General features: G+C 45.6%; 1 protein-coding gene across 7 annotated transcripts; it reads right to left on the bottom strand.

The window, feature by feature from the left end:
* Positions 1-360: 360 nt before the first annotated feature.
* Positions 361-25,657, bottom strand: DPF2 (double PHD fingers 2). Of its 7 annotated transcripts, none has more exons than XM_058160084.1 (12): positions 25,448-25,657; positions 21,096-21,256; positions 20,613-20,720; positions 19,668-19,831; positions 17,468-17,560; positions 15,195-15,273; positions 14,116-14,157; positions 9,419-9,556; positions 8,045-8,173; positions 7,397-7,509; positions 6,386-6,467; positions 361-4,007 (listed from the first exon to the last, which is right to left on the bottom strand). In XM_058160084.1, exons 1-12 carry the CDS (start codon positions 25,477-25,479, stop codon positions 3,931-3,933), a joined length of 1,218 nt encoding a protein of 405 aa, XP_058016067.1. In that variant the 5' UTR covers positions 25,480-25,657; the 3' UTR covers positions 361-3,930. The 7 variants fall into 7 exon arrangements, with proteins under 7 accessions (XP_058016067.1, XP_058016068.1, XP_058016069.1 ...); XM_058160085.1 differs by lacking the exon at positions 25,448-25,657 and adding an exon at positions 25,194-25,325; XM_058160086.1 differs by lacking the exon at positions 25,448-25,657 and adding an exon at positions 25,223-25,241.

Here is a 25,657-nt window from a genome sequence, read left to right as displayed (position 1 = left end):
TCTCTGCCTCCCAAGTCCCAGTTTATCGGGAAGAAATGAGGATTTTGTAGTAACCTTCCTCTGGAGTAGGGAGGGAATGGAGATTTTACAGTATCCTTCCCTTGCCACGCCCACCAAACCACGCCCACAGAACCGGTAGTAAAAAAAATTGAAACCCACCACTGCAATCTGTCTGGTTTGGCCAGCTTTAAAAAAAATCTAGATGGATCAATAAACAATATTGTCTGTTCCTTTGTAGCAGCCGCATTTTAGAGACAAAGAAAGAGACCGTGATATGAAACGTTGCTGTGTGGCTCAACTGTACCGCTTAGAAAAAAAATATAAAATCCACACCCGATTGTTGGACCGACACCACAGGAGTAAATAAAAGCAGTATTTATTAGCTAATGCTTATTACAGCCTTAAAATAAAATTGGAGGAGAGGGGGGAGAGGGAGCCAAAATATATTTCAGCTTCTACTTGCAATAATAAAAGATTGGGGTGGGGGAAGGTATGGAAAACCTCAAGATTTACTTTAAAAAAAAAAAGAAAAGAAAAAAAGAAAACCCAAATTCCAAACCTAGATGCAATCAAGAGAGTGCACAAATCAATTGCTCGGAAAGGAAGGAGAAAAACCAAGCGACCAACTCAACGGAGAACGGGTACTCGTAGAGGGAGGGGGATGAGGGAGTGGGGGAAATCGGGACACGGTGCAGAGGAGGTGCGAAGCTGCACAACTATTTGTGGGCGTCACAATGAGAGAGAGAGAGAGAAAAATGAGGTATTACAGCCCGCCCTACCTCCCACCCCCTGCAAACCGACAGAACTAACCTGAGCATGAAAACCCCACAATGTCGCAGCACTAAACAGATTCACACACTAGCCCCCCCCCCAACCCTCCCCAAGCCAAAGAGCCAGGCTACCATAAAACTGGTTCCAAGAAGCCGTTTTGGTTTCTTTTTTTTTTATTATTTGGGTAGCTATTTTTTTTTTTTAAGACACAGGTGTGACGCTTCGAATGAGGACCTAACAACCAGGGGGGCTGGGGATGAGACATGTAAACCCCCACCCCACCCCACGGGGGAAACGTTTCTACAACTTTCTCTCTTTGTTTGGTGCACGGGGAGGGGCCTGACAGCCAGCCAGCCCCCGCTTGCATGTCCCTGGGGTATGGGGAAAGAAAAGAATTAAAATGAATTTTTTTAAAAAAAGGCTACAGCTAAAAGGGAATCCAGAGCCAAGTTAAGTGCACAAATAATAGTTATCTCTCCCCTACACGTAACTCAAGAGACCTACTGAGTTCCCCGTAAGGGAACGCCTATTAGTCTTCAAGTTTCAAGTCCCCCTGAAGGACTGAGTGGGGCAGTGAAGGTGAGTGGGTCAAAGCTTCCGGCGGTCGCTTTGTTCCTGGCTCTCTTGTGGGCCAAATCTGTCCCACCAGGACCCATATCTCTGTCCTTTCCCACTACTGGGTCTCCTCCAGCATGCTGGGCCCCCACTGCCCATCATCCTAGGTAAGCACAGCGATAAAAGGGCGAGGCACCGAGTCAAGAAGGCTGACCTCTCCTGCCAAGCAGGGGAGGGAGGGAGAAAGACGCCAAGTTCGACCTCGCATCAACAAACTTCAGCACATGTGTGTGGACTAGACCCCAGAGAGAGAGAGAGAGAAAGAGAGAGAGACAGAGAGAGGGAGGGAGGAAGGAAGGGGAAAGAGAGAGAAGAGACAAGAGACAAAGTGAGAAAGAGAGGGAGTGAGTGTCTGAGTGAGAGAGAGAGAGAGGGAGGGAGAGGAAGGGAGAGAGTGAGAGAAGAGAGAGAGACACACTCAGTGAGAGAGAGAGAGAGAGAGGGAGAGAGAGGGAGAGAGAGGAGGAGAGAGAGAAGAGACAGAGACAAGAGACACAGTGAGAAAGAGAGAGAGGAGTGAGGGAGGGAAAGAGAGACACAGAGAGAGAGGGAAAGAGTGAGAGAAGAGAGACGGTGGGGGGGAGGAGGGGAAAGAGAGGAGATAGAGACACACAGTGAGGGAGGGAGGGAGGGAGGGAGAGAGAAAGAGAGAGGGAGGGGGCACAGATCTCATTTGCTTTGGCAGTCCTGGGTCTCCCCTTGCTTTCGGCAAAGATGGAAGAAGAGAAGGAGCCTTTGGAGAAGACGCGGAAGGATGCGTGTGAAAGGGAATGTCGGAGGTAGGTTTTAAAGACAATCTTTAGAAAAATCAGGCACATTACAAGTATAATATTACACAAAAACCCTATTCCAGAAAAAAAGGCCTCTCCTTCTGCAGGCGGGATCTTGCAGAAAACCTTGCCACTGGAGGGGAGGGAGGAAAAGGGGAGCGAGGATCCAGATTTTTGTTTTTTGTTTTCTTTTAAAAAAGCATCACTTGTTAGCCAGACCAAATCCTCAAATGGGGGCCGAGGGGGAAAATATTGAAAGAAAAAAGTGGGTTTGTTCCTGCAAGAGAAGTTCAATACCCTGAGTCTCATCGGACCGGGAAGCAGCAGAGTTGGAAGAAAAAGCACGCAGAAGGGACGTGGCTCACTCTAGGCCCTGCCTCTGGTGAGATGGAGACTCAAAATAGGTCTTAAAGCAGCTTATTTGAATAAGCCCAAAGCTTTAGGGCAGTGGCGTCTAACCTTGACAAATTTTAAGACTTGTGGACTTCAATTCGCAGAATTCCCCAGCCAGCTAAGACTGGAGAACTTCAATTCCCAGCATTCCCCAGCCAGCTAAGACTTGTGGACATCAATTCCCAGAATTCCCAACAGTTTTGCTGGCTGAGGAATTCTGGGAGTTGAAGTCCGCAGCTCTTAAAATTGCCAAGGTTGGATACCCCCCCTGCTTTAAGAGTCAGCATCCTCCCAAAAGATGCCCAACGAACCGCCGCCCTCGAAGTCTCCCGCACAATTTACACATCCCAGCAGACTCCCCGAATGAAGAAAGGGAGTAACGCCGGAGTGTTAAAAAAAAAAAACACCTGATGGAGCTTTAAATCCTCACACACACCAACACACGCGCAAATGGACCTCCCGAGGAAGAAAGCATCTTGAAATCCACCGTCACATGGATCGACGCCTGAGGGATTGGTACCCAAAGGCCCCATACTTAAGGAATTTGGTAAACGAGGAGAAGAAAGTGATGGATACGCTCTCTTCCCCTGGATCTAAAACCGAGCGGGATTTGCCTAACTCATCCACGATGCTGATTTGGCAAAGTCCGAGATGATCGTTTTGAACGGGGCCAACCGAGTTACTCTGCTGTCGTGCCAAGCCTGGACGATGGCCTTTGATTTGGGCGCCCGTGCCACCCACGATCCTCTCAAAGGCTGCTGTGGTGCCACCTTTGAACCACATTAAGGGGTGTAAAATATAGGTTTCTTACAAGGATGAAGGAACAAATGGAGTTTAGAAGATTTGGGGGTGCCCAGACCACTGCGATGGGGCTGAACAGAGGAAGCGGATGGAAAAATCAGTATAAGACCGTTCAATAGGTTGTTGGGTTTTTTTCCTCTCGTTTTTCTTTTGCTTCCGGTCTTGTTTGTACAGGAAGAGCCCTCAAGCTGGGGTGTTACGTGAGAAAAGGAGGAGCATTCATGCTCTCAGGCCAGCTGTGGGGCTCCTCAACCTATCATGGATGCTGAGAGTTTTATTATTTTTGAGGAAAGGGTCTCAAAATCCTCAGGTGAAGGTTTAAGGGGGAGGGAAGGGATTTTAAGCCCCAACTGCCAGAGAGGAGGCGGGAGGGCGGGGAATGGCGGAAGGAGAGACGATGAGGCAGAGGTGTGTGCATGTGTGTGTGTGTGTGTGTGTGTGTGTCTGTGTGCGGATGTGTGATCCAACCAATAAGGGAGACACTGACCCAAAGTGGGAGGAGGAGGCGGCAGGAGAAAGATTAAAACCCCCAAGAGAAAAACTGGACAAGTGAAGGTTCTCTTCGAAGACCGGGAAGCAATCAGGAGGCGTTTTGGTTTTGGAAGATCGAGGCTTTCTCCTTCAGCAAATCCAGGCAGAGGTGACAGCTCCAGCTCCCTGCGAGGAGGAGAAAACCATCGTTATTTAAGCTAGTGGGGGGAAAAAACTGCTGTGTGCAGGGTAGTCCTTGACTTACGACTCAAAATTCCGGTTGAGAAATCTTTTCGAGAGAGTTTTGCTCCATTTGACCACCTTTCTTGACCGTGGTTGTTAAATGAATCACGGCAGGTGTTTTAAGTCTCGTGGTTCTTAAGTGAATGTGGCTCCCCACCCCTGAACTTTGGTCGTCGGAAAGGTCGCAAAAGGGGGTCACGTGAAACCGGGACACCGCAGCCATCATAAACGCGAGTCGGCTGTCAAGCATCCGAATATAAACCATGCAACCAGGGGGATGCCGCAACGGTCGTTAAGTGTGAAAAAATATCACTATTTTCAGTGCTGTTATTAACTTCAAAGGGCTACTAAATGAACTGTTGTAAGTCGAGGACTACCTATAATTGTGACTTAGTCCCTTTCCCCTTTTCTCTGCCTATTCCCATTTTTTTTAGGATTCTCGGGTCAGAGTAGCAGCTTATGGGAGGTAAATCATAGAGTCACAGGGCTAGAAGGGACCTTGGAGCTCTTCACAGTCCAGGCCTGGGAGGGACCTTGGAGCTCTTCATAGAGTTACAGGCCTGGAAGGGACCTTGGAGGTCCTCCTAGTGTCACAGGCCTGGAAGGGACCTTGGCGGTCTTCATAGAGTCACAGGCCTGGAAGGGACCTTGGCGGTCTTCATAGAGTCACAGGCCTGGAAGGGACCTTGGAGGTCCTCATAGAGTCACAGGCCTGGGAGGGACCGTGGAGGTCTTCTAGTCCAACCCACTACCCAAGACAGGAGTCCTGATACCATCCCAGACAAACCCAGTCTCTTCTTGAAAACCTCTAGGGATGGAGCATCCATAATTCCAAGAGGTAAGCTCTTCCACTGATTAACTGTTCTCGCTGTCAGGAAATAGGGGCTAGCGATCCAAGGTAAGCTGGTTGGATCTGGAGATGAGCAAATCATTACTGCCAGGTTGGCATCGATATGTCAAATTCTCGGGCAGAGGTCGTTACCTCCTCCAAACTAATGTTTAACTGGAGATGTAAAGATTAATTCCAGGAACTTCTAAACGGGACAATGCCTTGGCTCACACCGTGTGGGCCTATGCAATGGAGCCAAGATGGTTCTGTGTGAGTCACCTCCTCGCTAGAAGACAAGTTGCAACAGGAGTGAAGACACACACAGACAAAAGACTTTCTCTGCATCTCTAATTTAATTGGAGCCGTCACGGCCTGAGTGTGACTCACGATTCCCTTGTCAAGTGATGTTAAAAGGAATGGACTGTTTGAAATTAACAGGCGCTGATCAAATCCCTGAGTCAGCCCTGGCTCTGGAAACAAGGAGCTTGCTACAAGCCACCATTTTGGTGATACAGGAAGGGTTGGCAATCTTTTAAGATGGCAGCATGGGTGTGGTGTGTATGAGTACACGTTGACATATGTCTTCATTTTCAACTTCCTTCCTTCCTTCCTTCTCTTTTTAAATTCCTTCTTTCCTTCCCTTTTTAAACTCCTTCCTTCCCTTTTTAAATTTCTTATTTCCCTCCTCTTTTTAAACATCTTCCTTCCTTCCGTTTTTAAATTCTTTCCTTCCCCTTTTTAAAACTCCTTCCTTCCCTTTTTAAACTCCTTCCTTCCTTCTTTCCTTCCCTTCCAATTCTTTCTTTCCTTTTTCTTCCCTTCAAATTCCTTCTTTCCTTTTTCAAATTAATTCCTTCCTCCCCTTCCTTCATTCTCTCTTAATTTATATGCTGCCATTTCTCCAATAGGATGATGCTGGGCAGCTTGAAACCTCATGAGGTTTCATGATGGAAGGCCAAAAATCTTGTAAGTTGGGGGCTACAAGAAGATTTGAGGCTTCAAAATGCTGTTTCTTTCATAACATTCAGGGGCTGGCCATTTCATCTTGGAACATCACAGGCACTGAGACACTTAATGGAACAGGTCTCTTACCCGCAAGGTAAAACTTCCACACTTTGATTTTAAAAAGAGAATGAGCCACAGCAGTGGGCCTGGGGTCTTTCCTGATGAGCTGGAGCTCCAATTTCAGGGCAGCCAGGGGAAGGAAAGGAAAGGAGGGAGGGAGGAAGGAAGGAACGAAGAAGGAAGGAAGGAAGGAAGGAAGGAAGGAAGGAAGGAAGGAAGGAAGGAAGGAAAGAAAGAAAGAAAGAAAGAAAGAAAGAAAGAAAGAAAGAAAGAAAGAAAGAAAGAAGGAAGGAAGGAAGGAAGGAAGGAAGGAAGGAAGGAAGGAAGCTGGTCAACAATTCTGGGCTGCACAGCCCTTCAGAACTCCAAAATTTCGCCCAGGTGAAAGGTGGGGGAGCCACAAGAAGGGGAACAGAATAGCACTCACCTTCTGGTGGTTCTGACATAGGTGGGGTGAGGCAGTACATGTGATAACCACGGTCACAATCGTCACAGAACAGCAGCTGGTCCTGAGAAAGATGGGGAGGGAGAAACAATGAAGATGGAGGCTGCTTAACTCCCCCCTCCTGTTGGACTGGAGAAAACAACACCCAGAGGACTTAAGTACTACCCCTTTCTTTTTATGAACTCCAAAAATGTGACAGTTCCCGGCACGCAAAAGACCTCATGCTTGGAAGGCTCTTCAGAATGGTTAAACCAGGTGAGGTTAGAAAAACCTGTTTTGAGTTCAAGACAACCTGTTTTGAGTTCAATTTAAGAGGGGTTTCCCCCACCCCACCAAAAAGCTCCAAGCAACTGATACACTCTTAGACCCTGGCCAAGTTCACAGTACGATCGTCACCCAGAAGCAAATTTACACAGCTGCGCTCCCCCAAGATCTTAGGCTGGGTTCAATTTTTAGCAGCCCAGCATAACTCTAGCCACTCAATTTACGATGCAACGTACAGCAAAAACCCAGAAAATGAGTTTTCAACAATTAAAGGAGGGTTGTGTGAACACCCAGCCCCAATTCAGGCCACATTTTGAAACAGGCTGCAAACAAGAGAGCCATCCAGGTTTTGTGATTAAATATCGTTTAATCTTGGTCTTCTAGGACAGGGGTCTCCAATCTTGGCAACTTTAAGACTTGTGGACTTTAACTCCCAGAGTTCCTCTGCCAGCAAAGCTCTGGGAGTTTTGAAGTCCTCTGAACTCTGGGAGTTGAAGTCCACAAGTCTTAAAGTTGCCAAGGTTGGAGACCCCTGTTCTAGGAGAATCCATCATAAGAAGGCGGCTTCAAAAGGATCCAGGATGAGAGGTGGGGAAGAGGGAGAGGTCAAGTCCAGAGTACAGGAAGCGGTGTGTGTGTGTGTGTTATCCCCAAAAGGAAGAAGGCAGCAGAACTAAGAAGATTCTTTCCAACTTGAACCAGGGGGCAGGACAGGAAAAGCACACTCACATCGTTTTCCGAGGTGCCGCAGATGTTACAGCACTTGCATTCAATACACTGCCAGCGGTAGGTCTTCACAGCAGCCATCATGACTGGGGTGAACTGCAAGCAAGATGGGTGCCCTAGAGAGGAGAGAGAGAGAGAGAAGCAGCATTAAGACGTACCCACCTTGCCCTAAACAGGGACACAATGGCTCAATGGCTAAAACACTGAGCTTGTTGATCGAAAGGTTGGCAGTTCAGCAGTTCGAATTCCTGGTGCCGCGTAACGAGGTGAGCTCCCGTGACTTGTCCCAGCTTCTGCCAACCTAGCAGTTCGAAAGCAGGTAAAAAATGCAAGTAGAAAAACAGGGACCACCTCTGGTGGGAAGGGAACAGCGTTCCGTGCGCCTTTGGCGTTGAGTCATGCCGGCCACATGACCACGGAGATGTCTTCAGATAGTGCTGGCTCTTCCGCTTTGAAACAGAGATGAGCACCACCCCCTAGAGTCGGGAACGACTAGCACATATGTGTGAGGGGAACCTTTCCCTTTCCCTTGGAAAGGTGGGTGAGTTATCTGGCGAGTGGACAGCTAAGGCGAAAGAGAGCCTCCCCCCCCACGTCCTGTTCTCAAGGGCGCATCTAAGGGGGAGAGAGGGTTCCCATCGGCTCACATACCTGATCGCCCGCAGTCCGAGCACGAAACCAGCTCTTCGGGTTGCCCCGTCTTCTTATTGATTTTCGAGTCCCCCAGACAAAAGTCGCAGTAATTATTGGGCAGGGCCAAACCATCGGGACCCTTCTTGGCTATGGGGGGAGGAAGGGGTTTGTCTTTCAAAGCACGGCAGAGGATTGTCCTGTTTAGCAGCCCAGCTAAACCTCAAGACACACACACACACACACACAGAGGCAAATCCTGCGAAGAAAACTTTGGGCAGCATAACTGAGAGATCAAAAACACAACTTGGGCCCAGCAAATTTCCTAACATACCGTATTTTTTGGAGTATAAGACGCACCTTAGTTTTTGGGGAGGAAAATAGGAAAAAAAATATTTCTGACTATCAGGTGATTCATCTGGCTAGCGTCCTTAGCCTGGTCAGCTTCAGCACATTAGTTCGCTCTCTGGTTTTGAGGTTGGGGCTGGTTGGGGTTTAAAAAGAGCTTCTAAAGCACAGCTGATCGTCGGAGGGAGCAGCAATTAGAAAAGCAGGCAAAGCACAGAAGATCAGCTGTGCTTTAGAAGCTGTTTTTCAGCCCCAACACGAGTGAAACTATCTTCCGTGCTTTGCCTGCTTTTCTAATTGCTGCTCCAGTGACTCCAGTGATTAAAGCAGGCCAAACGCCGAAGGGCTAAGAGAAGGCAGCAGCTGTTCTAGGTAGCCATTTTGGGCACCACGCGCGGGGTTCACACAAATTTTCAGCCTCTTTCAGGAGGGAAAAAAGTGTGTCTTATACTCTGAAAAATACGGTACATATTCATTGCAAGTTATTTCTGTTTTTTAAACCTCGGAAGGTCACCTTGGCGTGGTTCCCTCCTGCCACCACTTAAGTTTCAAAACCACTGTAGCTGAAGAGCCCATTTCTATCCATGGTTGGTAATTGTAGCCTGTCAATTCTCACGGTTGGGAAGAGGGCCTCAAGGCAGCACCATGATCTTCTCTGAAAATGGAAGGGCGAGGGAATTGGCTGAGGGGGAAGAAACCCCCCTCACTAGAGAAGGTTCCCAACTGATAAGCGTAATTGGGCAAAAGAGAGGTGGAGCCCCTTTCGGACTCCGGTCACTGCAGGGGATTCAAAACAAGAGAGCCAGCGAGGAGTTGGGGAAGGGAGGGAGTGGAAGGTGACAAATGCCACTGTGGACAAATGCAACCTGACGGCAAGACTGTGCCATGATCTCAGTTATGCAAGGACCAGCAGGGCTGAACAAAGGTTCTGCCCTGATTGACAGGGATCAGGCTGAATGGCAGCATAGAAAACCCGGCCCTGGGACTCCCCCCTCACCCCGATTCAAAACAAGTCAATGGGAGGGACAAGAAGATCCCAGCACTTACTTTTCTGCTCCTCTGATCTCTGTGAGACGGGCGTGGGGGGCTGAGAGTCCTCCTTGTCCTCCCCTTCTTCTTCTGCCAGGTGACAGTGAGCGTAGTGGTAGCTCAGGCCGGGACGATTCTTGTAGCGTTTCCCACAGACTGAACAGGAAAGGATCAGAAGGAAACAGTTGACAGCCACGCCGGCTGTAAAAGAGCACCCCCTCTCTCCACGTCCCTTCTCAGCAAAACCCACCAGTGGGCTTCAGCCTTCACTGAAATTGCCACCCTAAAGCACCTTGCTTGCCTGCTTCCCCAAACAGGTAGTCCTCCATTTACAACTGGCCACTTAATGACTGTTCAAAATTATGACAGGCTTCCTCAGAGCTATTTATGACCTATTTTTGGAGTTATGACAGCTGCACACCCCCACCCCACGGTCACATGATCACATTTTGGGCCCTTGGCAACCAGGGCACTTTTGCAGCATCCTGCGGTCATGCAACTGCGATGGTGACTTTTCTTTTCTTGGAGGGGGAGGGAGGCTGGTTTCTCAGTGTTTTCTTCTGGTTTCCAGCAAAAAACAAAACAACAAAAAAAAAACACCCATTGGGAAAAATGGATTGACTTAACAACTGCTGCATTTGTTTAATGGCTGTTGTTACAAATGATCATAGCTTTGAATCCGGTCACCTGATGCTTCGAATGACGGCTGCAATGACTTAATTCCTAGCTCAATTACGGTTGTAAGTCGAGGACTACTTGCACAGAAGTGGAAGGGGTGCCTATAGTTGCACAGAGCCGGTAGCAGAGTGAGAGAGATTCTCTCTTCTCATAGAGCAGAACCTGATTCCTTCGGCGACCCCCAAGTTTTCTGTCCTGCTGCCTTGGTCTAGGGGACTCGGCGAGTTCCCCAGGCAGCTCATTCAAGGCCCCAAGAAAAACAGCGATTGGCCACAATAACGGAATGGCCAACATTCCGTACCTCAACCCAGCACTGCAAACAATCCACAGAATGCATGCAGACGACGGGTGACGAAATTCAACCCTCTGGTTTTCGTGAAACAAGAGGACTAAAATTCTACGGATGTTATCTGATGTCCAAAAAGCAAAGGTTAAGGATAATCAACGGAGAGCGAGGATGTTTTTCTGCCCTTCCACATGTGCAGGATGATGTGTCTTGGGGCAAAAAAATAAGCATATTTACTCAAGACTCCACCCGTTACGCACTTCCTCCCGAATTCCCAGGTATGATCCTGATCTGGCATTTCTCCCTTTCCAAATCCAGTCTTCCCTGTTAAGTTCTTTTTCATAAATATCCCTTTTCTAGATTTTATTATAATTAAGCCTATATCCCTGTTAGATTTCTCATAATTAAAAGACTTGCAGGAGGTTGGCTGTTTTTTTTTTAAATTTACCCCGATTCTACTTTTTGTTCTCTTCCTCGTGCCAAATTTCGGCTCATGTGGTGCTTGGAACACGAAGCCACCCCCTGGACTCCTGTGCAGCCTTGTGTTTTCTAGCTTACAGTATTACTGTCAGTTTAAGCCCAGCTTGGGCAAATGAGCGTGCAAAAGCTATACGCTGGTTAATGCATTTTAGTGTTAACTGGGATTTCCATGCCAGGCACGGGGCGGGGGAATCCCTTCTGCACCCAGCACGGACTCTATAGGTAATGTTTTAAAACTAGCTCCTTATTTAAGGAAAAGCATGGCATAAGCAAACATAACCACTTTTTGACTCTGATCATAAAAGGAAAGGTGGGTGTTAGTAGAGCAGGGAATTCTGGGATTGGAAGATTAGGAAGATGCCTGCCTCACATCCACCATCAAGGCCAGGGGTAGTCAACCTTTTTATACCTACCGCCCACTTTTGTATCTCTGTTAGTAGTAAAATTTTCTAACCGCCCACCGGTTCCATAGTAATGCGCCATGTATCGTCGTCTGCGCATGCCTCTCGCGCATTGTGGATTGGGGGGGGCGCCGGCTACCAGCTCTGCTTGTCTGTTACAGCTGGGTGATGTGGCGGGAAATGCGCGAGCTATTCTGGGACGAGGGTCTTTTGTTTGCGGTCGCACTACAGCGCCATTTAGTTTCACTTACGTAATGTGAACTAAACTTATGCGCGGGCGATACAAATAGTATATTTTCAGAAATTTAAATTGTCACGGGGAATTTTATGAAAACTAATAAAAATGTTTTTAAATAATGCTATGAATTTTTTTTAAAAAGTCAATTAAATTTAAAAAAAAGGAAAGTGCTTCAGTATCGGACAAAACCCCTACCGCCCACCATGAAAGCTGGAATGCCCACTAGTGGGCGGTAGGGACCAGGTTGACTATCACTGATCAAGGCCATCCAAGGAATGTTAGCAACATCAGTGAGTCCACAACTATCTACAGCAGGGGTCTCCAAACCTGGCAATTTTAACTCTTGTGGACTTCAACTCCCAGATAGCCTTGCTGACTGGGGAATTCTGGGAGTTAAAACTCCACAAGTGTTAAGAGTTGCCAAATTGGGAGACACCCCCACCCCCCAATCGACAGAAAGAGGCCTGGGCTACATTTTAGCTGCTCTTTTCGTCCCTCAACAGAAATGTTACCTTCCTCATTGCTTACTATCCTTCTCTGCAAAACACTGGAAGGAAGAAGACCTGATAGAACTGACTCCTGGCTTTAGAATGTGCTAGGAACATATTCAGAGGCAAGGGAAGGAAAACAAGTAATCCATCACCTTCTTCGTGGCTCAAATTAATCCACGAAACAATGCATCCTAAATCTGGAAACAGCTCAAGCTCAGAAAGAAGAAAACAGACCATATTTAGAAGGAAGCAGTAGAGCTGCTGGTGGGAGGGAAGATGGTGGCGGATAAAAAGAAACAAATCCTTTCCAAATCCCTTGAGCTATGTAAGTCTCACAATTCGGGGATGTTTCGGTATGGACGATGCGTGCGTGCACACATGAATGTGTGTGTGTGGGTATGTGTGTTTGTCCAGCAACTGAAAATCTAATTTGCCAAGAAGAAAAAAGTCACAGCTCTGTTAAGGATTGTGTAAGCCCAGCTGATTATGTAAAGAACCGGAGCTAGTAGGCCCTGCTCCTCTATGCAGCTACTAAAGTCGGCAACCAAAATGGATATGGAAAAAGATCTGACTCGGTTCATCTGCTGGCGGGAAAGGAAAACTCAGCCCTTGTCCTTCAAACTTACAAATTTACCGTTCTTTCCTCTTCCAAAGAAGAGAAGCAAAGGCAGAAGGGGAACAGATCCTGACTATTGCATTTCTGTGACCAAGGACCGTCTCTCGTTACCGCTATCAACCGTTGAATTCAGGCCTAGAACTGTCTTTGTCAGGGAGAAAGTCAGCAGGTCTGGTTTCGCAGGTGGTCCTCAGCCTGCAACAGTTCATTCAGGGACTGTTCGGAGTTACGACGGCACTGGAAGAGGTAACTTATGACCGTTTTTCACCCTTGCAACATCCCCACGGTCGCCACGGATCAAAATTTGGATGCTTGGTGACTGGTTCATACTTGTGACGGTTACAGTGTCCTGAGGAGGGGGGGGTGTCACTGCAACCCTTTTGTGACCTTCTGACAAGCAAAGTCAATGGGGGAGCCATATTCACTTAACAACCGGGTTATTAACTTAACCACTGCAACGATTCCCTTAACAACTGTGGCGAGAAAAGTCGTAAAATGGGGGCAAAACTCCAATTTAACAAATTCCTCACTTGGCAACATACATTTTGGCCTCAATTATAGTTACAAGTGGAGGACTAACTGGATTCCCAACAGTCTGCCAGCATTGAGCCTTTCCATTTTTTTGCTGAAATCACCAGATTTCCAACAGATCCAACAGAAATCCAACTGGTTATCTAGGATCACCTGGGCCGCTGAGAAAAAAAAAGATCTTCTCCAGCAAATAGCTCAGAGGTCACCTAATGAACAGAATGAAGACCGAAGACCCAGGCATTGGGCTATTATTAACAGAATTTACAAAACCTGAAGACCTTTTGCCCTGTTCCTGTGCTAACAAGTCTCCTCAGCTGGAGAAGGCAAAGTTCCAACTCAGGTGCTACCCCCCCCCACACACTCCATGGGGCATCGGCCCAGCAGGCCGGTAGAAAAACAATTCTCCCTCTTAATACCAAACGAGATAATTGGTGTATTAAACAGAATTTACAGATTCTAGCAATGATGAAAGTAAAGGCGAGCTCCTTGCCACGTCCAACGTCTGGCGGGGCAGATTTGGAATTGCAGCTGGTAGGAATTGATGCTGGGGGTTTGCCACAGCCGGTTATGCTCTACAGCAGTGTGGACTTCAACTCCCAGAATTCCCCAGAAACCCGTTTCTCTTTGGCCTCTATCTCAAATCCGTCCTCCTTCTAGACGAAAACGTCGAATTCTCAATTCAACATTCACCACCACACTTCAAAAGAATTTGTATCTTTCCCAAACGCACAATTCGTGCACAAATGCATGTTTCTCCCCCCACCCAACCTCTCAATATGTCACATACATAAAACCAAAGTAGGTATCATCGGAAGGGAGGGATTTTTGGCACTCTGCACGAGAAGACCCAGGGTTGTGGTTTTGTTTTTTGTTTTTGAAAAGGAAAAAAAAGGGAGGGGGGAGGAGAGGAAAAAGTGTTTTTTTTAAAAAACGAACATTTCAGAAGAACAAGATCAGGAGGAAATTAAACAGCAAGACAGAAAGAATGGAATACCTCGGTCAGGAGGTTTCGAGGTATGCTTTTGTTTGTAACTATCTGAAACACAGAAAGAGAATGAGAGAAAGGTGAAGGCAGTCTGTAAGGTCACACACATAACATGCACACAAGTCAGCTGTACAGAGCGATTAAAAAAGGAGGAGAGAAAAATAAAAAGTCAACTGGTGTTATTTCAAATTAAGAGAGGCCAGTATAAAATTCTTACAGGAGAGTAAAGGAGGAGAGAAAAGAAAAGAAATTTCAGGAATTCATGATTTGCCCTTTGGAAAGGTCTTGCCAATCGGCCCTTCACTCCCAACTTTTCCATTAATCACCAAGGTTTCATGGGCATTTTTTTTTTCCTTTTTCTTTGCAAATCGGTGTCCAGGGAAGAGGTCAAAGATCAAACAGTTGTGAAATGTGGAGCCAAAGGAGACGCTGTCTACCATAACTCTGGGGTTTGCGTGTGAGGTGCAACAAGATACAAGTAAGACTATCCAAAAAAAAAAGGAAGAAGAAAATCCTAGAGTAAGACAGCTTCTCCTCCCTTTGCTGTGTGCGTGTGTGAGATCCAATTGCAGGATCTGCCAGGAGAAATGGGTTAGAACTTTTCCCAGAATCCCACTGGTGGGACGGAAAAAGGCACAGCGAAGACCCCCAACTCAGAAGCGAATCTGTTTCCAAGATGCTCTCTAAAGGGAGCCAACTTCAGGAAGCAGAGAATTGGACAATGCTGAGTGTCTCTGCGTCTCACTGAACTCCTCATCGGGGCAAAACTGGGGGGGGGGGAATCCTCTTCATCAGGCAAAACTGCCATATATTTTTTTTGAAGTTGGGTAAAGATATATTACCCACTACAAACTGCGTGATAAATGATGTATTTCGGCTCACCCCAAACGGCTCTCGGCCCACGGCACGGTTAACAGGGGGCCAAATAAAAGGAGGTGGGCGTAGCCAGCCTGTGGCACCTCTTCCCAAGAGACCCCCACCAGGGCAATTGCACGCAACCTCATCCTAACGCCAGGAGCTACTCCTGGCTTACACACCAGTAAAACCGAGAAGCCGTTTACTACAACCCGGCTCGCCTTCTTACTCACTGTCACATGCATAAGGTTTGTCTCTGTCTTCCAAAATGGCAGCGTCCAGCTTTTTCCGAGCGCTCCCAACTCCTTTACCCTACAAGGAAATTAGATTTTTTTTTTTAATAAAAATTGAAGGTAGATTGCACAGTATGGTTTCTTTCTGGGTTTGGAGGAAGAAGTAAAATCCAAGACGGAACCGCATTCCAGTTAAGTATGCATTGTACTGTATCTGATTTGTGGTTCTCCCTCCCCCCTCGCAGAGCGGAGAGATTGAAGAGAAGGGGTTTGAAGAGAGTAAGCTGTTTGGTCTTCTGCAGTCACGACATAAGCCTAAGACTGAAAATGAGGCTTGTCAGATGTTACATCTATGGAGCGGAGAGTTGGTCTCGGACAGAAAACCACTTGAAGAGACTAGAAGCATTTGAAATGTGGATTTACAGGCGGCTGTTACGTATAACCTGGGTTGATAAAATCAGAAACAAGGAGGTGATAAGCCGCCTGGGAAAGCCAAGGGAAATCATCAAAACCATAAAAAAGCGAACGTTAGAATATTTCGGATATGTGATGTGACACCCGGAAAAATACGGCATCCTTCACTTAACCCAATCTTCAAGGAAAGATTGAAGGCAAACGAGGTCCAGGCAGAAGAAGAACATCACGGCTTCAAAATCTAAGGGACCGGTTTGGATAAAACTCTGCAGCACTTTTTTGTGCGGCTGTTGATAAAAATAGGATCGCCAACATGATCGCCAGCGTCCAATGACCGATAGGGCACTAGAAGAAGCAGCTGTTTGTGTAGCATGCCCACAGCTCCCAGCCCCCAGGCTGCCAATGCAATCACATTGCCTTCAATGGGTACAAGACAGTAAAAGCAAGCATCTGGGCATTCCAAAGGAGAGGGGAAGGGTTAGGAGGCAAACAAAAGATGAAGATAGGAAACTGAATTGTCTTGTCTGCTTTCAGTCAAGAAGCACAGTTATGGTCATGAGATTTCCTCATGTAGCGACTCTGCTTAGGGGCAGAGTTGTCAGTCCCAATGAGCGTTAAGCGAGGACTACTTGCATGTAGGTGGTTAGTTCTGCTAATCACACTAAGAAAATATGCAGACCAAGGCTGCCACCCAGTGAAAGATGTTTGCAACAGTCTTAAAATATTTATTCATTTCTCTAAACCACTCTAAGATCTTTTTCAGATGGCAGGTAATAATAACCTGGATTAACCAAGACTCTCAGGATTTTGATTTTTATATGCTCCGAGTAACACTTGCACCCAGCTAATGGCTTTTGGGACCCTTTAAAAAGGTAAAGGTTCCCCTCGCACATATGTGCTAGTGGTTCCCGACTCTAGGGGGCAGTGCTCATCTCTGTTTCAAAGGCGAAGAGCCAGCGCTGTCCGAAGACGTCTCCGTGGTCATGTGGCTGGCATGACTCAACGCCAAAGGCGCATGGAACACTGTTCCCTTCTCACTAAAGGTGGTCCCTATTTTTCAACTTGGATTTTTTACGTGCTTTCAAACTGCTAAATTGGCAGAAGCTGGGACAAGGGACAAGGAACAGGAGCTCACCCCATTACGCGGAACTAGTGATTTGATCCACTGACCTTCCGATCGAAAAGCTCAGCATCTTAGCCACTGAGCCACCATGTCCCTTTTTAGGACACTTTCGGTATCTCCTAAAACCCTAGTAAGGCCACACCTGGAATACTGCAACCAATTTTGGTCACCATACTACAAAAAAGATGTTGAGGCTTTGGAAAAAGTTCACAGAAAAGCAACTAAGATGATCAAAGGCCTGGAGAGTAAAACATATGAAGAACGGCTGTAGGATTTGGGTCTGCAGGAAAAGAAGAATTAGGGGGGTGACATGATAGCAGTAGTCCAGTATTTGAGGGGGCTGCCACAAAGAAGAGGGAGTCAATTTATTTTCCAAAGCACCAGAAAGCAAGGCAAGAAACAATGGATGGAAACTAATCAGAGAGAGAAGCAACCTGGAACTGAGGAGAAACTTTCTAGCAGTGAGGACAATTAACCAGTGGAACAGCTTTCCACCAGAAGTCGTGGGCACTCCATCACTGGAGGTTTTTAAGAAGAGATTGGATAGTCACTTGTCTGGAATGGTATAGGTTCTCCTGCTTGAACAGGGGGCTGGACTAGAAGATCTCCAAGGTCCCTTCCAGCTCTGCTCTATTCTAGTCCTCGCCTAAAGTGTTCAGAGGCCCCCTTTACTCTGCATGAGAGAAGCCTATGTAAGATTCAGTGAGCCCACAGGAGTTGAAATATAACCCCCTACCTTGGCCTTTCCTTTGCCTCGTCGTTTCGGGGTGTCTTCCTCGTAATCTTCATCATCCAGATCATCCAGGAAGTCATCCGGTTCCAGGATTCGCTGAAAACAAAAGAAAAGGACGCAAAAAGCTGTGAGAAACAGACGTTTTTGGTTCATCCAAAGGAATATTCCTGTGAAATCACAGCTCTGTGGGTGTCGGGTTCTGTGACAAGCTGGCTGATAGCAACCCCCACTTTGTCTCGTCAACCAATGCATTGATAGCTTCGCTGTTAAGAACCAGGCAAGCCCCGTTTGCAAGCAGTTGTGCAAAGAGAAATGCTAAGAGCAACAACGTTCTTGCTCAGTCAGGGACCATTTTCAGTGCAGGTTCTGAATCCAAAAGCAGATACAGGCAGGCCTTGGCTTACAACCGTTCGTTTAGTGACTGTTCAAAGTTACAACGGCACTGATTCCTGGACATTTTTTCAGTTACGACCTTTTCGGTATCCCCATGGTCACGTGATTTACATTCAGATGCTTGACAACTGGTTCATATTTCTGACGATCGCAGCGTCCCGGGGGTTACGTGATCCCCTTGTGCGACTTTCTGAAAAGTAAAGTCAATGTGGACGGCAGGCTCGCTTGGCAAGCGGGTTACTAACTTTTATCAACTGCAGTGATTCACTTAACAACTGAAGGGAGTAAGGTCGTAAAATGGGGCGAAGCTCACTTAGCAAACATCTCACCTAACAACAGAAATTTTGGGCTCAATTGTGGTCGTAAGTTAAGGACTACCTGCACAGCCTGAACGATAAAATAGGGCTTAAATAGGATCCAGGATATTGCCACTGCACCGCTAGGGTTTTTTGTTTTTTTTTAATCCATCGAATATTTTGTGCGCTCTCTCAAATATATGATATTTGAGGGCCGGGATAGCTCAGGCTGTTAAGAAGCCTGTTATTAGAACACAGCAGCCTGCAATTACTGCAGGTTCAAGCCCGGCCCGAGGTTGACTCAGCCTTCCATCCTTTATAAGGTAGGTAAAATGAGGACCCAGATTGTTGGGGGGGGGCAATAAGTTGACTTTGTAAATATACAAATAGAATGAGACTATTGCCTTATACATTGTAAGCCACCCTGAGTCTTCGGAGAAGGGCGGGATATAAATGTAAATAAAAAAATAAAATAAAATAAAAATATGATGGAAGCAGCGTATTTGTATGGTGTGGTTTTCCTTATTCCCCCTAGTGGCTCAATACAGGAAGACCTCAAGTTACCACGGTTCATTTAGTGACTGCTTGGAAGTTACAACGGCACTGAAAAAAAAGGGACTTGTTTTTCACACTTACCGCCATTGCAGCATCCCCATGGTCACGTGATCAAAGTTCGGATGCTTGGCAACTGACCCACATTTATGACGGTTGCCAATGTCCCCGGGGTCATGTTATGAACTTCTGACGAGTGAGGTTTATGGGGGAAGCCAGATTCGCTTTACAACCGTGAGAGTAACTTAGGAACTGCAGGGATTCGTTTAACAACTGCGGCAAGGAAGGTGGCGAAACGGGACGAAGCTCACTTAACAATTTTCTCGCTTAAGCAACAGAAATTCCGGGCTCAGTTGCGGTCGTTCAGTCGAAGTCGTAAGTCGTAGAATCCTCGTCCGAGGACTCTGCATCTCTTTGCACTGAATGTTAACGACCAGCACGAACCAAGGGGAAAGGAGTCTAAAAAGAAGCTCTGGATTCTCTACAGGATCCCAGGCAACAGCACCCGGAAAGGAATGAGGGGTGATCCATTTCTAATCCCTCTCCCACCAGGAGTTCCACGTCACTATTCTCAAGGGGAAGAGGCCGGAGAGTTCTCCTATACAGCCCTCAGCCTGAGAGACAAAAGAGTCGCCTGACAGGGAGATGGGTAGCATATGAAGTTAATAAAATAAAATACAAATGATTTATTCTTGGCAGCTTTGTATTAAGACTTTTTAATTTTAAATAATTTTCCTTTGCTGGCTAGAGCAACACTTGGGTGGTGATAACAAAGCAGGAAGGGAAGGGGAGGGGAAGGAAAGAAGAGAAAAAGAGAGGGAGGGGGAAGGAAGGAAGAGAAAGAAAGAAAGAAAGAAAGAAAGAAAGAAAGAAAGAAAGAGGAGAACAATATGTTCTATACATGAGCATCTTTCAAAGGAGAGATGTTTTATTTTACCACAGGCTGCCATTCTCTACACTACCTTCCGGGTGCGGCTATTGGCAACAGGGAACTCGCTGAGGCTGTCTTCATCGGTACGAGGGTCAGGCAAGCTGCGTTTCTCAAGGGGGTCTGTCCTTAAGAGGGCCTCCAAACTGCTGCCATCTTGAGAGATTAAGCCTTCTTTCTTTAGGGCCTGCTCAGTGTCTGCCAAAAACAGAGATTTCATTGTCTTAATGCCATTAAGACAAAGAATCCAAACTGCCGATAAAGGAGAATATTTGTAACTTCGGGTTGAAATGAAAGGGTGCTCTCTGAGCTTGATGGTTTTCTTGCAGCTGTTTCATGACCCAACCTAGGTAACAACATTGATGATGTTACCAAGTTTGGGTAAGGAAAACGTCTGCAAGGAAACTACCAAGCTCAGAGAGCACCAAGGACCCCATAGTCCTCTCCTCCTTCCACCCCTCCCTCCTTTTTAGCATTGATGATGTTCCCTAGTTGGGTCATGAAATGTCTGCAAGAAAACCACCAAGCTCAGAGAGCATCAAGGACCTCTCAATCTAAACTTCCATTACCTTGGCCAAATAACCTAAGGAAAGTCTGACGGGCACCACAGGCCAATGCAGAAATCTATTAGGTCCTAACACAAGAATTACATGATCTCTTCTGTCACCTTTAATGTTGGATCTGCATGGAAATTCTTACTTGCAACCTGACATTTTTAAAATGTCTGGCTGTCCTGTTGGTCCATTAGTATACAAGTAACATGATACAAAGGTACTTTTCTGTGGCTGATTTAGAACTACAGAGTTCTCATCCTCAGGAAGCCCATCTACCGGTCCAAATTACCCCGGAATTTGCCTGGACAATTACAAATTCTGTAATGTATGCCTGAATGATCATTTCGGCCAGGCGAAAAGCTCTGCTGTGATTCCATCTGTAATCATAGAAATTTAAAACTTCGTACAATACAGACAAGGCAAACCTGGTTTAATGGTAGGGAAAGAAAGTCTTGGATCCTCTGGAGGATGGGAACGGCGTTTTTTCCGCCAACGTCGAGCCGGGTAAGAATAGAGCTGGCCAGATGCCAAACCTTTCAACAACAGAAAAAGAGGATATCAAAGTCTGCTTAATTATTCAGTTTATATATAAAATTGGGGGGAGGGAAGCATATATGTGTATAAAAAACTTATAAAGTTTTTCATAGCAAACTCTTCTAGTTTGGAGTACTGAACACTTCCGGCAGCTCTCTTTGCAAGAATCATTAAGTTGCCCAGAGTTACTTGATAGCCAGATGGGCAGGATATAAATTTAATAAATAACATAAAAAATAGAATATTTTTAGTCTATACCAGCACTAATTCATGCTGAATGAACTGAAGCAGGAAAGCTGCCGCCCGAAAGTGACATCATGGAATTGACATCCTGGGTAGAGCCCAAGTTTTCATAGGCCATCCTGATGCCCCACCTGGTCCCCTGTGCCGCTTCTCCATCCAAATGTAGCAGTTACTCTGCGCCACCCCGGTCTGCGAATCCAGGAAAGGTAATCGGACACTCCTTTCGGCACACAGCCGGGCGTTATAATTGTGACATTGCTCCATTGCATCCTTGTAATATTGTTCACCAAGGCTAGGACAAAAGATTGGGAGGGACACCGTTAATGAAATGTCTTTCTGTAGTATGACAGTGTGAATTTTTGGGGGGGGGTGGCAGGGGGGAGAATGTTTTAATATAAAGGGACAAGTTGGAAGCAAAATTCAGCAAAAATTTTATTTGATTTCATTTAAACGTAATTACAACTGAGTTGTGGTGCTGTGGCCTAGAAGTGGAGTTCTCGCCTCACAATCAGGAGGCTGTGAGTTCAATCCTAGACAGAGGGAGATATTTCTCTCTCTGGGCATCCTGAGAATATATCTGCTGAAAAAAACTCCGCATTGAATAGAATAGAATAGAATAGAATTTTATTGGCCAAATGTGATTGGACACACAAGGAATTTGTCTTGGTGCATATGCTCTCAGTGTACATAAAAGAAAAGATACGTTCATCAAGGTACAACATTTACAACACAAATGATGGTCAATATATCAATATAAATCATAAGGATTGCCAGCAACAAGTTATAGTCATGCAGTCATAAGTGGAAAGAGATTGGTAATGGGAACTATGAAACGATTAATAGTAGTGCAGATTCAGTAAATAGTCTGACAGTGTTGATGGAATTATTTGTTTAGCAGAGTGATGGCCTTCGGGGAAAAAACTGTTCTTGTGTCTAGTTGTTCTGGTGTGCAGTGCTCTATAGCATCGTTTTGAGGGTAGGAGTTGAAACAGTTTATGTCCAGGATGTGAGGGGTCTGTAAATACAGGAAGGGCATCTGGCCAGTAAACACTCTGCTAACTCCATTCAGTTGTCCAGACTCCACTCCGCAAGGGATTATGGGCTCATTAAAAGAGGATGATGATGATGATAATTACAACTCAGTTGAACATGGGCTGGCTACAACCCTTCTGTAATTTTCTTTCACATTGAAAAGTACAGATCAGCCCCACCTTTTGAGAGAATCTGCACTCATCTTTAGGAACCCTGCTTGAATTACTTCTCTGGGAGGCCCTAAATGAGTTTGAATGTTAACATAAAGCTATTTTTTAAAAGCATGATTGTTGAAGTTATATCATCTTGATTCACTCATCATACTTTACGGTAAGTGCATCCCATTATCGCTTACTCTGATGATGAACCTGCCTCCATTTAATCCAGGAAACTATAGATGGATGATCTCACTTCCTAAGCATTACAAGAAACCACCCCAGCAGGATAGATCTTTTGACAGATTGCAAATATTGTATTTCATTCACACAGCTGGCCCTTCGCAGATATTGTCATAATTAAATGCGAAGAGGCTGGTTTGAAATTCAAATTATAAGCATGGGTTTAAGCTTCCCCCCCCCCCACTTTCTTCAGAACAAAAGAAGCACCTGTGGAGCTGGTATTGTATATATGGCAACTGTCTTTCAATGTAGTAAATTCACCGAAGAAAGAAAATGCCCAATTCTATTCAATAAATCCATTAGCAAAGAGGCTTATGGTGGAAACTTCTAAGAGAAAAGAATGCAGAAATATCTAAGAGTACACAGCTTACATTTTACCCTTGTTCTTTAAAAATCTGCGGTGCAGCAGCAATGAAGCCTCTCTAATTGAACAGTCCATAATTATAGTAATTTCAATGTTTAAACCTTGCCACACACTAAAAAAGCTGAAGGAGGGTACAGAAAACAATGCAACTTGCTTGAAAGAAAGTAACATTACAACTTTGCTGTCTGGGGAGGAAACCAAAGAGAGGGAGAGAAAATTAACTAGTTAAATCAGAATCCCACTATGTTTACAGTGTTTTATATTCAATCTTGATCATCAACTATCAACTGAAACAGCTTTAAAGAAATTTATCAACACAACACACACACACACAAACAAAATGACCTTGTCTCAGTTAGGACCCACAATTTCCTCAACAAATAGTTTTGTTCAGAAATTTGGGATAACACACAAAGCTCCTGGTTTTAACCATCTCTACTGCAATTCTTCACAGCATTCAGAAATACCTGAGTAGGATGACTGTTTTTACAATTCTGCCCAAACCTTCATTAATTCGAGGATTCCAACCATTTCAGTTCCTCTTCTTTCCAAGGCCAAAATGCAGCACCCTTTCAAAAGAATCAATGTATTTTTCTATAGGGAAATTGCTGCCGTCCAACTGTGTCCCTCCATCTCCTTCCATATGGTAAGTTTTTATTTCTCTCAAATATTTCCAGTCCAACCGTCTGTTTCATGGGTTAAGAGGGTTTTTTTTTTTTAATATCCTGCCTTTCTCATCCCAAACCAATTCCTATAAAAAGCAGTGGGTGGGATGTTATGATGGTTTGCCTCACACAAAAAAATATAAGAGGGTTCCCAATCATCTAATTTGGTTTTGGAAGATGGAATATCAATGCATTATATGTAATTCTCTTCACTTTCCCTAACCAAGTCAGGAACATTTGAGGGCTATGGGAGATTGAGAAACTATACACAACATAACCTGCAAATTCATAACACTTTTTCACTGGAAACAAGCTCTCCCAAATCAACTTCAAACTGATATTTCAAATGGAAAGAACGCACTTGTTAAATCTGTACCATTTTATTTTTAAGATAGCTGTTCTCAACTCTCTTTCCACCATTATTTTGAGTGGCTATACAAGCGGCTGTCAAAATGAACAGAACAACAGAGTTGGAAGGGACCTTATGAGGTCTTCAAGTCCAACCCCCTCTATACAGGCAGTCCTCGACTTACAACAGTTCATTTAGTGACCGTTGTAAGTCACAACAGACCTGGAAAAAAAGTGACTTACAACCATTTTTCACACTTACGACCGGTGGTCACGTGATCCCCGTGGTCACGTGATCAAAATTCAGACGCTGGGCGACTGACTCATATTTATGATGGTTGCAGTGTCGGGGGGGGGAGGGGTGTCATTTGATCCTCTTTTGCGACCTTCTGACAAGCAAAGACAATGGGGAAGCCGGATTCACTTAACAACTCTTGTTACTAATCACCTACTGCCGTGATTCATTTAACAACTGGGTCATAAAATGGGGGCAAAACTCAATTGAAAACCGTCTCACTTGTAAGTTTTGGCTCAATTGCGGTCGCAAGTCGAGGACTATCTGTCCAACGAAACCCAATTTTAAAAATATATATATTATTTTTTTAAAAATCTCCTTTTTGCCCATAGAAAGAGATTCTCCCTTTCCAAAAGCTTCACTTTTTCTTCTAAAACTGTAGAAGCTTTAAAGAACAAGGGGGGGGGAACCAGGAAAACTATTATTTTCCCATTTTGTGGGGTTCCTAGCAAAGAAATCCAGGACCTTCCCTCAAACTTCCATTAAGGATTTTGACCTTTTTTGGGGGAGGGGGGGTGAGAGAACTCATTTTCTCCAAAAAGCGGTCCCAAATTTGATTTATTTCGACCCATTTCCCTGGTGAAGTTTGGTGAAGATAGGTGGTAGCAAAGGGCAGGTTTAGGATGATGGGAGTTGTGATCCAACCTACCAAGGTGGGAGAAGATGCTCCCCAAAATCTTAATCTCTCCGTTTTCCCTCTTTTCCCCTCAGAAACCTACTCCTTAAACACATTATATAAATATATTGTATTTATATTTATATTATATAATATAAATATTATATAATATAAAAGGGATTTTTTTTCTCCCGCCTCCACAAGTTCCTCTCACCATCTACTGAATTTTATCCAAGCCTTTTTTTTTTTGAGGGGGGGGGGAATTTACCTGAGATTTCCCCTCAGAAGATTCATAATTGGGGCCCGGTTTTTTTTTAAAGAAAGGTTTGTTTTCTCCCCCTTTCTGAAAAGCTCCTCCTCATCTTTAAAAGGCATCTTGAGGTGGCCGGACGGTCTTTTTTTTCCCCATCCCGTACCTCACTTTTGAAACTTTAAGGTGGGGGACACTTTTTGCTTTCTTGCCCCCCCCCCAAACATACATACATACATACATATATATATATATACATACACAGACTCCGTCCGCTTTTTTAAACCCACTTTTGAAAGATATAGCTTCAGTTCTAAGCAACGAGCAGAGGAGAAAAAAAAGAGATTCAATAGCTAACCCCTCTCCTTCCATTATCCCGTCAGGAACACCCCCGCGAGCAGAATGGATTCTTCCCCCAACAACCCTCCTGCGCGCACTTCGTCTAAGGTTCGGGTTGTACCATTGCAAGCAAAAGGGAGGAAATGGGGGGGGGAAGAGGGGACAGTTCCACTCACAGCTTCACCACATTCTGTACCACCGCCGCCATCTTCCCCTCTGCCGCCTGTGGCCGCGAAGCACGCGAGGGCGCATGCGCCGAGGGCCGGTTCGCGCTGACTCCGGCGACCGCTCTCCATGAAACCTTCCGATCAGGTTCGAAGACTGCGCATGCGTAATGTGGCCCCAACGCGTCCTCACGCTGCAGGAAAGAGAGGCAATTACACCCA

The sequence above is a fragment of the Ahaetulla prasina genome, chromosome 17 (assembly GCF_028640845.1).
Source record: "Ahaetulla prasina isolate Xishuangbanna chromosome 17, ASM2864084v1, whole genome shotgun sequence".
NCBI classification, from domain to species: Eukaryota; Metazoa; Chordata; class Lepidosauria; order Squamata; family Colubridae; genus Ahaetulla; species Ahaetulla prasina.
Note: the sequence above shows the minus strand (reverse complement) of the source record. Positions and strands in the feature narration are given on the sequence as shown.